Here is a 14,756-nt window from a genome sequence, read left to right as displayed (position 1 = left end):
GCCGCGTGGCGAGGCTGGCACAGGACAACCACGTCCCACCTCTCCATCTAGAGGCCGCGTGGTGAGGCCGGCCTGGGGCAGCCACATCCCGCCTCTCCATCTAGAGGCCGCGTGGCGAGTCTGGCACAGGACAACCACGTCCCACCTCTCCATCTAGAGGCCGCGTGGCGAGGCTGGCGCAGGACAACCACGTCCCACCTCTCCATCTAGAGGCCGCGTGGCGAGGCCGGCCTGGGGCAGCCACATCCCGCCTCTTCCGTCTACAGACTGCTTTCTAGTACTGGCCCCTCAGAAGCTTTCTGAGTGCCGGCATTTGTATCAGTCCTGCTTTGTAGAAGGTCCTCATCTAGGCCTAGCTGCAGCCTCTCCCAGCCCTGCTGGGGCTGCCCTTCCCTGCCCAGGAAAAAGGCTGGCTGTGCTGCAGACTCCGCTTCCTGGAGCCTCACAGATCCAGCCCTCACCTGTGCTTATTTGTTGTGCTAGAGAATCAGAGAACCTGGGGACAGCATCACATGGGTGCCCTGCAGCCCCTCTTCCTGACGGTCACTGTGGACACTCAGATTTTTCTCCTCTCCTGGTTCTGACCTTCCTGAATGTGTCAGAGGCTCTGCTTGGGTTAATGTGCGCCTTTAGTGTTCCAGCCCACGTGGTCCATCATCCCACCATACATGGCCTGCTGCGTTATGTCCTCCCGCTTCCCGTTTGGGTGCATTCTCCTGATTGTTTTGGGGTTACATCCTCCTGCTTCCCTTTTGGATGCATTCTCCTGATTGTTGCGGGGTTACATCCTCCCGCTTCCCTTTTGGGTCCATTCTCCTGGTTGTTTTGGGGTTACATCCTCCTGCTTCCCTTTTGGGTGCATTCTCCTGGTTGTTGTGGGGTTGTGTCCTCCCGCTTCCCTTTTGAGTGCATTCATTCTCCTGGTTGTTGCGGGGTTGTGTCCTCCCGCTTCCCTTTTGAGTGCATTCTCCTGGTTGTTGCGGGGTTGTGTCCTCCCGCTTCCCTTTTGGGTGCATTCATTCTCCTGGTTGTTGCGGGGCGGGCTCTTTGGGAAGCAAACGGAGATGGAGGCTGCTGTCACGACACTGCTCATGAGTGGACCAGCCCTGGGTCAGCGGTGGAGGGGTGGGCAGAGAGAAGTCAGGCTCACCTCCGCCAGCCCTGGGGAGCTCTGAGGATGGGATGGGAGGTGAGTGGTCTCACCTGCATTCTGCATTAGTTGTCAGACATCAGCCACCCAGAAGAGGGCCTGACAGCCGTGAGCCGCCTGCCTGTGGTGCCCCCAACCTGAAGGGGATCCGGCCCCCTCCCTCACAGCGTCTTGCTGTAAGAGAAAATCTCACCTGCCTTACCAGGGTCTGCTGTTACCGCCAGCCCCATTTCGATGGGGCCCTTGAGAGAGGAGGAAGTGCAGCGCAGAGGAGCTCTGCCACAGGTGCACAGCCCGTTTGCAAGAAACGTGTTTCCTCTCCTCATCCAGGAAAGTGGCTCTTCCCAGTCGGCTGTGGAGAGCTTATCATCAGACCCTGCTGGGGCCTGCGGCAGTGACCGCGGGCTGGACTAGAAGACAGCAGCCAGCAGCACCCGGCCACTGGAGCAGCCGCTGGTGCCGCCACTGCTAGCAGCCGGGGCCTCCGGGCCGGCCTGGCCCCAGGGGAGTGAACTCTGTTCATGTAGAACCACAGCGGCGACCCCCTCAGTTCCTAGGCTGGGGCAGGGAAGCACTGCCCTGGCCTCCTCCTGGTCCCTGGCAACCTTCTGCTGGGTGTCACTGTGTCCGCATGGTTGGGTTTGATGGACATCGGGGATGAAGACTGAAGAAGAACCAGGCCAGTAGTGGTGAAGGGCAGGGCTCCTCCTGTGGGGTGCTCAGGGTGGGCCGCCGTGCTGTCACCGCTGGGCACACCTGTGGGCTCCACCAGCCACGCGGCTAGAACTCGCCCCGCTGATGCCGACGGCCAGGGTGGCTTTGGGGTTTCACCCTCAACCGGCAGAAGAAGCTTTACACACTTGGATGTTTCCCTTTTTCTTTTTTAAACTCACACCTTGGGCATGCATCTGCGTCCTGCCCTGGTGACTGACGTGAGCACAAAGGGAGCCTTAGTCAGCCGCTCGGCCCGCGGGAAGGAAGAGGTGAGTGGGAGTGACTCACGCCAGGCTTGGGCTCCAGGCTTCGCGGCAAAGCAGTGAATGTGAACGCCCAGGGGAGCAGCTGGGCCGAATTGAAGCTGATTTGTGCTGAAAGAAGAAAACCTAATTCACAGATTACATACCAGTCATGGCCCTTCCGATGGACGTGTCTCCCTCTGCTTAGTAATAGGATTGCCTCCAGCGCCACTCGTGGAAAATAGAATTTGCAGGCGGAAACAGCATTAGGGAGGGTGCCGGCCATCTACTGCTGTGTGACAGCAGTGTCCCTGCAGACCCGGCAGCTCAGAACAGGGCACAGCCTCCAGGTCCGGTGCCTGTTGTGGGACTCAGCCAGTTTCTCTGTGCAGGGTCCCACCAGGTTAAGGCTGCCTTTGCAGTTGAGACCACCCAGCGTCCCCGGTCTTTCTGCTGTCTGACAGAACTGTTTAATATTAACCAGGTGGGGTCCTTAGTGTGGCCTCCCGCCCCTCAGAGCCAGCGCGAGGGCTGGATGCTGCAGCCTTGCCTAGTGCCACACACGGTCACAGCAGCCGTCACCTTTGCCATATTCTGCTGATCGAAAGCAGTCTCAGGTCCCACCTGCACTCCCAGGGAGAGGCCACACCTGGGACAGAGGTCCTGGGGCCACATTCGAACCTGTCCACCTCAGCTGGTGAACCGTGCTGGGGTTTGGAGAGGGTGAGAGTGAAGTCGCAGAGCCTAGGGAGCGATCTGACCACGGCTCCCCTGAGGCACAGCAGTCATGGCAGGTGACCACAGGGGTCATGTAAGAATAGGTTGATTAAGCGCCTGTTGCGTGTTGGGAGTGTTCTGAAGCTTTATAATTGTTAGGCCATCTCCCTCTCACAGCAGGTGCTGCTATAAAGCTACAATTTTTGCTATCTATATGCCCATTTTACTGATGGGAAACTGGGGTGCGTGAGGATCCGCATGGCAGGGCCAGGCCATGGCTCCAGCCATCTTGCGCCAGCCTGCCCCATGCTGACTCAGCGGCGTACATGCTGAGTCATGATATATACGTGCATGAGCTTCTGTTTCAGGCACATCCCCGGGACAAGAGTGCACCCAAGCAGAAGTGGCATTTAACCAGGGAGCAAAGCTCTTGTCACCTCTTGTTACACATGGCCGCTGTGCTGGCAGATCACAGCATCGTTGTCAGCGTGCGGAAGCTTCCCGGTGTCTGAATGAGTCTGATCAGGCAGAGACGAGCAGGGAGTGGCATGTAGCGACCTGCTCTAGTCATGCTCCTGGGAGCAGGAGCCCGTGCAAGGTCTCAGGAAGGACGTGCGCCTCATATGAGAACCCCGTGGCAGGTGGCCTTCCTTGCATTTTGCAGTCAGCCACATCCCACCTGCAGAACAGAACCCTGGGGTTTTCCCTCCAGCTGGACATGAGAAGCTGCTGGGGAGTCGGCAGCCCTGTCCTGGGATCCGAGTCATCTTGGTGACTCCCACCCTTCGATGCCCGGCCGAGACCCGCCTGGCTCGGGCCTGCCCTTGGTTGGGACCTCACTGACCTCAGGCCTCTGACCCCTGACCCCTGCCTTGGCTTTACGGCCTTTACAATGCTGGCCCCGGTGGCCACCCATCTGCCTGCCCACCGCCTGCCCTGCCTTTGAGTGCCCGGCCCCTTTGCCCCACAACCAACTGTGACCTGGCTCAGGAGCGTAACTGAAGCAGGTTGCTAAGGAAAAACCAAGGAACAGGACTGATGGGATGTTCTGGAAGACAAAGACAAATCAAGCCACTTGTCAGAACATTGGTTCTAAGAGGGAAAATTTGGGAACGACTCTACTACCTAACAGAATAGGAATGTAAATTAAGATCTGGATGCTTAAAAGAAAATGTAAGCAGTCTTAACATTTTATTCATGACTATGCAAAAATATGTTAAATGAGAACACCAAATTGCATCAGCATTCTAGTTAATATCTACGTTAAAATACGTAGTACACATAGCGATAAAACACTGAGTAGATTTACAAATAAACATGAATGATGTTTGTGCCAGGGTGGTACAGTTGGGGTGATGGTTCTCCATTCTAAAAATTGACAAATATTACTTTGGTTAATTAAAAATCTGCCTGTAGATTTTCTAAGCCTTCGAAGCACTAAAAGCAATTTTTAAAAATAGAGTCTTTATGGCTAAGGCATTATTGTTCATAAATTCAGAACTAGAGACACACAGAAGAAATAATTGAATACTTCTTTACATGAGGAAAAACATGACTGGTAGAGTTGCCTAAGAGGCAGGCGTGGGGGGCTGTCAGACAGCAGAAAGTAGGGCAGCGCTCGGGCCTTGCTCAGTCCAACCAGGGCTCTGTGGGGTGGTTTTGGCCCACAGTTGCCAGCCATAGAGTAGCCAAAAGTTCATATTTTCATTTTTAATTGATTATTCCATGTTGATATCTAATGTGGCATTAGAAAGCATTCCGCGAGCCCAACTGGACACATCCCACCAGACAGCGGCCTGCAGCCTGCCTGCTCCAAGCTGGGCCATGAACCCCTACAGTCAGAGGCTTCAGTGAAGCCATCGGTGCCTCAGCTCCCAGCATAGGGGGCGGCCCGTACACATGGCAGTGCCGTGTGCATGGGGAGGGCGGTGTCCAGGGCGACTTGCGGCTGAGTCTCAGGACGCTTCCCCCACTCTTCTTCCTCAGCCCCACCTGTGTGTGTCCAAGGGTCCTCTCCAGGTAGGGGTCTTTTCTGCAAGGTCTGACATCGTGGCTTCTTGTCTTTCTATGCTGGGAAGTGCCAAATAAGTAATATTAAAGAGTTCTCTGTACAGAAATCAATGATGATGTAATTTCAGGAGAATCACTTGCATTTCACACATGTTCTCTGGAGAGGGTTTTCAGCAACAAGGCTGCCAGCATGAATCTGGAGCTAAAAAGTAAACACTAGTCAGTTCCATTTAATGCTGAAAATTATATCATGAACCAACTTTGATAGGGAATTGAACGTAAAAATTGGGCTTTAGATTTGGAGAAGATCCTAGGCCTCGTAGGAGAAGAAAGACTGGAAATGTGGTCTGGCTGGTCAGGAGCCGGGACAGCACATCCTACGCCGAAGGTGTGCACAGATCCTCCCGACCAGCTTCTCTGTTCTGTGGCGTCTTTCTGGCTTCCTGGAGCCAGGGCAGCTCCACCGGCCTCAGTTTCTAGAGGATAAACCTGACTGAGGTGGACCTGCCACCTTGGCCACTGCCCAGTGCCAACCCCACCCTGCCCCAACCCCAGCTCCACCCAGTTCTCTCATTTCCTTTCCTCTCACTGCCACCAAAACGTATGTCCAAAAATGGGGGTTTGTCAGCCTGTATTAGTTCATTATGTGTGCAAAAAATGTATCAGAATTAGTTGAACGGTAGTAGACCACACCCCAGTTCTGAGTGCTGACAGTTTGTAAAAGACCCTTTCAGGTGCTCTGCCAAAGCCGCTCATGCATAGCCTCCTCACGGCATCAGGCTGCTGCGTGCCACAGCTCCCCTGCACTGAGCCACCTTGCACGGGCGACTGCTGTCCAGTGGTTTGGTCATCACCTTCAAAAGGAGTCTGGTAGTTGAGGTGAGATCGCAGGTGCACTGCTCCTTGGGAATGCCAGAGGCTTACCGTGACAGGGAGCATCATTTTCATTCTCTTTTTTTGTTTTTTGGAGGCATGGTCTCGCTCTGTCACCCAGGCTGGAATGCAGTGGTGTGATCTCGGCTCACTGCAGCCTCAACCTCCCAGGCTCAAGCAATCCTCCCACGTCAGACCCCCAAGTAGCTGGGACTACAGGCACACGGCCAGCTAATAGTTTTGTATTTTTTGTAGAGATGGGTTTTCACCATGTTGCCCAAGCTGGTCTTGAACTCCTGAGCTCAATGTGCCCACCTCAGCCTTCCAAAGTGCTGGGATTACAGTTTGTGCCACTGCACCCAGCAGGGAACATCATTTTAAAGCAGCTCTTTGCTTCCCAGCGGAGATTCCATAACAGCCATGTGTTATTCTGATGTGTGTTTCCCCAAATCTGCTACACAATTAAGGTGCTTAGGAGGGAGGAGAGGCAAGCACAGAGGTTTCACTTACACTAGCTCCGCGTCCCTCCCGGGTTTCAGAGAGTCATGTACTTGCACTTGCACTGCCCAGAGACCAGGCCCCAGCACTGCCTCCTCTCCATTCCCCACGGAGGCTGACTCCTCAGTCGATGTTGCCCTGAGAAAACCCCACTCCAATAAGGCATTTGACTCTGGAGTCCGTCATAGCAGAATTTCACCTCCACTCTGCCCTAGGCGTGTTCGCATTCGAAGTCTGATTCTAACTCTTACACACACTCACCACGATCCTTAACGTGAGTGAGTTTACTAGTCTGGACACAGGAGGGAGGCTTCTGGAAGATTGGGGAACCCCAAGCCTTCTTAGGTGTGAGCAGTCCTTGCCTCTTGTGATGAATTTGATGCATGACTTTATCACTGTCCATCGGAATCCCGCCGAGGCTCTGGAGACAGCGATGTCAGATCTCTGACGACAGTGAACTTCCACAGAGGGCAGCAGCATCTCCCTGTGCATCCCTGTGTGTCACTGTGTATCCTGTGCATCCCTGTGTGTCACTGTGTATCCTGTGCATCCCTGTGTGTCACTGTGTATCCTGTGTATCCCTGTGTGTCACTGTGTATCCCTGTGTGTCACTGTGTATCCCTGTGTATCACTGTGTGTCACTGTGTATCCCTGTGTATCACTGTGTGTCACTGTGTATCCTGTGCATCCCTGTGTGTCACTGTGTATCCCTGTGTATCACTGTGCACACAGTAAAATTTAACAAGAAGCCAGTCCATTCCACCATGTTACCACATTGCAGATGTAGGGAGGGGATAACCACCCAGACTTGGTAATCGTCTTTATTTTGGAGCCTCTTTGCTGAGCCGGAGATGAGGAAGATGTTGGTACCTGGCTATAAAGGCTTGAGCCAGGTAGTTACGGAGGGCATGCAGCCAATACCCGTCTTGAGACACCAGCTTGGTTAGTGTGGAAAAACTCCATTGAATGGTCTGCCTTCCTCCCTGGAGGTAGTTAGGTGTGCTAATTGAAACACGGGTTCGTTGGGAACCCGTGATCCAGGTGCTTTACAAATGGGCATGTGTGAGCAGAGGCAGCACAGGCTGCAATGGCCCCAGGTGTCAGGGTGCAGGTGGCTCCTGTCTTGGAGTCTCCCATCTCCCGTGGAAGCTCCTGCTGGCCACTGGGGCAACATTCCAGCAGGTGGGAAGGCCATGAGGAGTGGATGAGGCAGCTCAGGCCTGGGGGCAGACTTAGAGCTCACACACCCATCGCCCCCCTGTCCTGTGGCAATGTCTGGTCCAGCCTCATCCAGGGAGGAAGGGAACGTGGCCTCCACCCTGAGTGGCATGTCCCAGCTCAAATCCCTTTCCTTAACAAGGGCAGGGAGGGAGGCACAAAGGAGTGAGGAGCAGACAGACGCACAGACGGAGAACATTCGGCTCAGAAACAGAATCGGGCTCACCTCTGTTACTAGATTTTGCCAACTGCAGCTGAGGACTGAGCTGCTGCGGAGGTGGGCTCCTCGCCATGGGAGCATCACGGGGGGCTCTGCACAGCTGTCTGCTACGAAAACAATGCCCAGAGCTCTTTCCTCCCCTCATCAGTAGACCAAAGTGTATCCATCCCCAGGGAGCACACAGGAAAGGTAGCAGAAAAGAGCATTTGGAATAAATAATTTACAGTCTAGCTATTACATTCTTTGGGTGGTGATGGAGAGGTTGAATTTTTAGCAAGAGGAAAAAGGGAACAAAACCTAACAGAAATTGAGGTTAAAACAAAGTAATCTGCATTTACACTTTGCTTCAGGCCGCGGCAGCAGTGATGACTACTCACAGCCGGCTTCCTGCTTAATTTTTGATGCAAAGTCATCGGGGAGTCATTCTCCTTCACTTTCAATTTCAGGGGTCCTGAAACCTTGCGTTTCTCCGTGGTAATAACCTGTGCTTTCTGTTCCCGGGGCGGGCGCCACTCTCTGACTGGTAAGTGCAGATGGAGGCTGTGCGGACTTGGACGGCTTTCCTCCAGCCCACCTCCTGGGCGCCCGCCATCTCAGGGCTGTTTCCTGAAAACCCAGCTCTTGCCTGGATGACATGTTTTCCAGGCGGGTGACTCATCAGAGCAGCCAACAGCTTAGAAAGTCCCTCTGCCCCCAGCTGCCGGCGGGGAGGAGCCCACGATGCAGATGAGCTGGTCACAGCTAATCACAGCCGCCTCCCCTCAGATCTGCACTCCAGCCCTCCAGCCCTGCTTCTCCAGGCGGCTTGATCGCAGGCTGTGGGAAGTGCTAATCCAGACACCTTCCCGGTCCCCTCCCACCTTCTGCTGTCGTGTGCTGCCAAACCTCGCAGGGCTGGCTGCTCCCAAGCCCACCACCATGGTCTCTCGTGTGTTCATAGGACCCACTTTCCCACTTGTCTTTAGTTGGGAATCCCAAATTAGAGCTGCAAGTTTGTGTTGATTTTATCCTAGAAAATGCAGCCAGTTTTAATCAACAGATAAATGCTCATTAGAGAATGCCATTGTTCTGCTGTTTAAAAGGTCGCAGTGCAGGCGGGGGTGGTGGCTCACGCCTATAATCCCAGCACTTTGGGAGGCCACTGCAGGCAGATCACCTGAGATCAGGAGTTGGAGACCAGCGTGACTAACATGGTGAAACCCTGTGTCTACTAAAAATGCAAAAGCCGGGCGTGTGGCGCATTCCTGTAATCCCAGCTACTCAGGAGACCAAGGCAGGAGAATCGCTTGAACCCGGAGGTGGAGGTTGCAGTAAGCCAAGATCGCACGACTGCACTCCAGTGTGGGTGACAGAGCAAGACTCCATCTCAAAAAAAAAAGGTTGTCGTGCAATTTTAGAATTTAATGGGAGCCCTATGGTCATCTAATCTGGCCCTTTAATTTGGTTAAATAAATAAATAAACCGCCCACGGCCCTGAGAGGACCCCTGGCTTGCTCAGCAGGCAGTGCCAGGGTGAGCTCCTCCCAGTACCTCGTCTTTCCTGCCTTTCTCTGAGTGGGGTTGTTCTTTGGGCCCAGGCTGAGCCATGGCTTGAGGTTCAGGGCCGCTTCACTGTGTGCTAATAATCGGGTTCCAGCATTTGTCTTTCAGCAGTTTGTAGGTGTTCTTTTACATCCTTTCTTCTCATTAGTACTTGAACAAAGTTCTTTTCCTCGTCTCGTGTAGACAGCTCTGCCTCGAGTCCATAGCCCTGGGTAGCCGGACGTCCCTGAGCAGCCTCCTAGCATCGTCCGGGCGCCGAGCCACAGCCCTTCCTCCTGGGCTTTGTCTCATCCCTGCAGCCTCCCTAGCCTCTGTGCATCAGTGAAACCAGAACCACCTGGGGCTGCTTCTCTGGTCTATGAGATGTGGAGCTGGGTCAGTCCCCGCTTCCCACCCCCGGGCTGGATCCGGGTGGGCTCTCAGCCTTTTAGGAGCACAGCGTCCCACTGCAGCGACATGGGTCACGTGTCCGAGAGAGATTGTCACCCGTGGCTCTGACACAGCTTCGCTGGGTGGTATCCTGTCCGGTGTGCTGAGCCATGTCTCCAGTGCAGTTCAGGCCTTCAGCACCAAGCGAAGGCCTTGGAGAGCGTGCAAATGGGCTTTCGGGAGGCACGGTTCCAAAGGTGCCCCGCCCAGCACTGACCGAGGCCACACCGGGCACCATGCTGGTCTTCGTGGGCCACGGCCCGGACACCCTCTCTGCCCTCCTCTCGCCTCCACCTCCCCTAACTTGTACATACTTTCTTCTAACTCCTGAAGCAGAAACTTTTTATTTGATTAAATTCAAGGCATCTTTATAGAGTTTAATTGCAATAATTGACTTTGCTGCTTTTACTAAGGGAGTAAGGTCTCCCTCGGTGCTGCTGAGTGCCGTTTGCCTGCAGCTGGGGATTTACGGGGCGTGTGGGAGCTATTTCTTGCACGTATTTTGAGGCGCTTTTGATTATCTCCTGATTGCTTCTGAACTCTATTGGCAGAAGAAGGGCATGTTTGTGCAAAGAGGGCCAGTCTTGGGAAAATTGAAATATATTTCATATATTTGAAAGTGAAAAATTGTTCTTTAGTCCCTTTGTTCATCTTAAATTTTTACTTTTTTTCTGATTTTAACATTTTTCATTCTCATTTTGGTCCTTTACTAAGACATTGAGAAAATATGCCCTTTGACACGGCAGCATGGAGCGTCATTCGCCTAAAAAATAACACAGAGTCCTCAAGTCTCTTAGAAAATTACCCAGGAGAAGAGAGCGCAGTGCTAGAAGCAGAATCCGTGATACTGACGTCACTTGGTTTCCACAAGGAACATATTTCTAGCAGAAAGGGAGAGTAGGGCTGAAGGGGTTGTTCTTCCTCCATCCCTACCATGAAGGTTGAGCATCCCTAATTCAAAAATCCAAAATGATTCAAAATCCAAAACTCTGTGAGGGCCACCATGCTGCCACGGGTGGACAGCTCCCCTCCCGACCTCTCGGGCGTACTTTATTTCATGCACAAAATTGTGTAAAATTCGCCTCAGGCTGTGTGTGTAAGAGGTATATGAAACATAAATGGAGTTTGCTCTTGGACTTGGGTCCCGTCCCCATGAGATCTCATTATGTATATGCAAATATTCCAAAACCTGAAAATATCAGAAATCCAAAACACTTCTGGTCCCAGGCATTTTAGAAAAGATATATTCAACCTGTATCCATGGAAATCAAGACTGTGCTCTGTGGCCGTGCCGAGAGTGAGGTGATTATTCACTTCCAGTTTAGAGTTCATGTTGGATGTTGTGGTGGGGGGGACAGCAGCTGCCTCTCACTGACCCCTGCTTTGTGTCAGCCGCTCTACAAGGACCCCATGAGGGAGACGTGATCATGAGTCCATTTCACAGATGGTGAAACAGATCCTAGAGAGACAGAGCCACGCGTCCAAGGCCCCAGAACCACATGCTGAATTTCACCAAGCAGCCTCCCACATGGGCTCACTGGCCAGGCCCTCATCCTCTGGACAAGGCGGCAGGCAGGTCAGCCGCTCCCTGGGCCGGAGCTCGTGGGCAGCAGAGCTGGGAGCAGAGGCCAGGCTCGTGGCTCGCGGTCAGACCTTCTTCTCTTCCCTCTCTCCTTTTCGAAACTCACACGGGTCTGCTCATGGACAGAGGGTGCTTTCCTGCTCGCCCCCACTCATTTAGCCAATGCTTAGTGAAAGCCGGCTATGTGCCTGGCCCTGGGAAAGAAGTTGGGTACAGCTGGATGCCAGGGCACCTGCGGGATGTCTGTAATTCAGCGTGTGGCTCTGGGGCCTTGGGCACGTGGCTCTGTCTCTCTGGGATGAAATGGTCTCATGATCATGTCTCCCCCACAGTGTCCTTGTAGAGCAGCTGACACAAAGCAGGGGTCAGTCAGAGGCAGCTGCTGTCCCTCCACCACAGGGCCGGAGATGGCGGAGGTGCTGGGGTGTTCCAGGCCTGGGGTACCACGAGAAGGCCAGAGCCACAGAAGGGCTTAGGGGTGCCGTGTTAGAGCCTCCGAGAAAGCTCACAGGGCAGCTGGCCTGGACGGAGGTGCCGGCAGAGGGGCCCATTGGGAGGGGCAGTTAGGACAACGCCCAGACTCTGGCAAGGCCACATTAGGAAGGTGGCGATGGTGGTGGTGGCTGGAGGTGCCCCGTAAGGCTGTTGCCTACACCTGGGAATCCCAGGAATTGGCCTGGAGGTGTTAGGTCCAATTCAAACTGCTGGCTGGTCCTACAATAGAATTGGGGTGTGGAGCTCTGGAGAGAGGTGTGAGGCTGTTTTAAATAGTGTCTGGGGGTGTCAGTGAGCAGGTGGCAGTGGGCGCCCTGGGCAAGGCTGAGAGCAGGCGAGGAGAGGGCTGTGGAAGCTGCGGCAGCACGGCCCTGAAGGACGGGGTCAGGAGCCCAGGGAGGAGGCTGTCTCGTGTTCACTGTGACGGGAGCGAGGCCGGAGGAGAAAGCCTCGTAATGTCCAAGAGGGAGAACTCAAGAGGGACAGTGTGGTCGGTTACGGTGACAAGGGGTCTCGACAGGGGAAGCACATCACCCGGGTGGTCTGTGGAGCCACTGTGGCTTGTGGGGAGCAGCTCTATGCATGGGAGGAGACCCCAGACTGCAGGGTGCCTGGTGAGACCTACGGGGAGGTGGCAGGGACTGACTGAGCAGGTGGCCGTCCACACCAGGGAGCAGTGGAGGGGAGGCAGGGAAGGAACAGGGATGGGCCCGACGGCACCATCATAGCACAGAGCTCAGCCCTGACTACCAGGACCGCTTTCCCTGACTACACGCTGACCCCTCCTAATGAGGCATTTCGGCCTGGCCCCGGTGTCTCTCCCACATCCCTCCAGGACACTGCCCCATCAGAGCCTGTGCAGGAACTGCAGCTGCTTGGAACACATGGGCTGCTGCTACTTGGGTTCAAGTCACAGTCAGAAGCCACAGCATTCTGTGAATGGGAAGCATTCGTTTCTTTTTCCTGGGCGTTTTTCTCATTTTATTTTAAAGAGAAAAAATGTGACAAACACAATGGTGAGAATGCTGGCAGCACCAGCGTTCCCGGCCTGCGCTCTCCCCTGGCCTCCCCTCGGACGTCTTCTGCAGCCCAAAGCCGAATAGCAGTGAGACTGTAAACATGCTGCCCACCAGCTGCCATGGCCTCTGCCCAGACCCTTGCTGCCCACGCTCAGCTGGCTCCTCCTGTGCCCCGTGAAGTGGCCCCGTGTGGAAGCCCGTCCATAATGCTCAGTGGGTGTTCCTTTGTTCTCTCCGCAGGCAAGCCTGGGACCTGGCTGTTGACATCTGTCTGTCTCAGCTGCCGACGATCATCGAGGAAGGCACTGCGTTTCGGGTGAGTCCCTCCAAGGGTGTGCTGTGCATCCGCGGTGGCAGCTGCTTCTCTGGGCACCTGGACTTCAAAGCCCCCAGACTGGGGGTGGTGCCCAGGACTCTCGGGTGTCAGATTTTTTTTACCTGCCTGGAAAAAATGTAGTTGCCAGAGTTTAAAACATCGAGTCAACCAGGGTTTAAAGTTAGACTTTGAAAGAATGAACTTTTAAAACAATCCTATCTCTAAACTTTGCTATTACAGATCTGCTCTTCTTAATGCAGACTCACTCCCTGTGAGTGGTGATCGTGTTACACTTTCTAGCCTTTTCGCCACAGACGCATTGTGGATTTCCCCCAGTCCTCTGACTCAGCCCTGTGGGACAGTGCCCCACAGAGGGTTGGTGCTGAGCCCTGGAGGGGCATTCTGCCTCCAGCCACACTGCACGGGCGCTGGAGAGCTGAGCTACCCCAGGGCGGAATCTTGGTTTAGTCACAGCACCTGCCAGTGAGGGTGGCCCCGGGCCTTCGCAGCAGCTCCCTTGGACCCCCTCGTGGTTTCTTAATGAGCTTTTGCCTTATGTGAGGCGTCGAGTCTGAAAATCGATAAATAAGACAGAGGCCTTGCCCTCCAGAAACCCGTGAGGAAAGAGGAGCCTCTCACATCCACGCAGAATGCAGGGGAGGAATCAGTAGGTGCAGTAGACATGGGGAGGCCGGGGATCGGGGGGCAGCAGCCTGGGCAGAGGCCGGAGGGGACCAGCATCCCCGCCTCCCACTGGGGCCATGCCTGAGACACCACCGCATCAGGTCTCAGAGCCACGGAGCCTAGCTGTGCCACCGAGGGCAAGTTTGGTAGCCTCCTGTGTCATGGTCTCCTCATTTAAGGGAGGGATTACGGTGGTATCCAACCCCAGGGGCGCTGGGAGGACAAAGTGAGTTAATATAAGAAAAGTGCTTTGGACAGAGCCCAGCACAGGGCCCTTGGGAATTCATATGCCGTCCACTGTCCCAGAGCCGGCTGTCACTGATGCGAGAGCGTCACCTTCCAGCCCAGGACAGAGGCACCGATGGTCAGGAAGGGTTCCGTCCACTGCCCAGACTTTTAACTTTTAGTGCACCTCACAGCTGTCGGGGAAGCTTCTAACACACGCAGTCAGGAGCCTGGGTGTGCGTGCGTGTGCACGCCTGTGTGGGTGTGCATGAGGTGTGTGTGGTGTGCGTGCGTGTGCACGCGTGTGTGGGTGTGCATGAGGTGTGTGTGGTGTGCGTGCGTGCGTGTGCACGCGTGTGTGGGTGTGCATGAGGTGTGTGTGGTGTGTGTGCATGTGCATGCGTGTGTGGGTATGCATGAGGGGTGTGTGGTGTGCCTGTGCGGGGTGTTCTCACTCCTCAGATGATTTTGACATGCCCCCACGGATGGGATGACTGGGAAAATGGCCTTTTCAGAGGGCTTTCTTCTCTTTTATAATCTTCTGTTACCCTCCTTTTATTGCTTGATTTTTGGTAACATTTGATTATGCAAATTTTCAAACCTACAGCAAAGCTGGAAGACATTTACAGTGAGCACCCCATGCCCACCACTTACTTCTGCCCCGTCTTTGAATTCATGCATTTTCAAGGGCATTGCAGACCGCCCCGCATTTTAAACCATGAGGCCGAAGCCAGCTTCCCCCATGTGTTTGGCATCAACATTGGGCTTCTAGACAAAGGCCTTCCCTCCCTCCCTGCTGGACCACAAACCTTGGGAGCAATG

At 54.3% G+C, this 14,756-nt stretch overlaps 1 protein-coding gene across 1 annotated transcript in view; it reads left to right on the top strand.

Moving 5' to 3' along the window:
- The window catches only part of RPTOR (regulatory associated protein of MTOR complex 1), a 424,190-nt gene that overhangs the window by 289,388 nt on the left and 120,046 nt on the right, over window positions 1–14,756 (top strand). The window contains exon 10 of the mRNA XM_017879553.1: window positions 12,950–13,025. Coding sequence (XP_017735042.1) covers window positions 12,950–13,025 — 76 coding nt within the window. The remainder of the gene's footprint in view (window positions 1–12,949; window positions 13,026–14,756) is intronic.

The sequence above is a fragment of the Rhinopithecus bieti genome, unplaced genomic scaffold (genome assembly GCF_001698545.2).
Source record: "Rhinopithecus bieti isolate Rb0 unplaced genomic scaffold, ASM169854v2 scaffold_9899, whole genome shotgun sequence".
Taxonomy (NCBI): domain Eukaryota; kingdom Metazoa; phylum Chordata; class Mammalia; order Primates; family Cercopithecidae; genus Rhinopithecus; species Rhinopithecus bieti.
The sequence above is the reverse complement of the archived record's forward strand: the minus strand, read 5'-3'. Positions and strand labels throughout refer to the sequence as shown.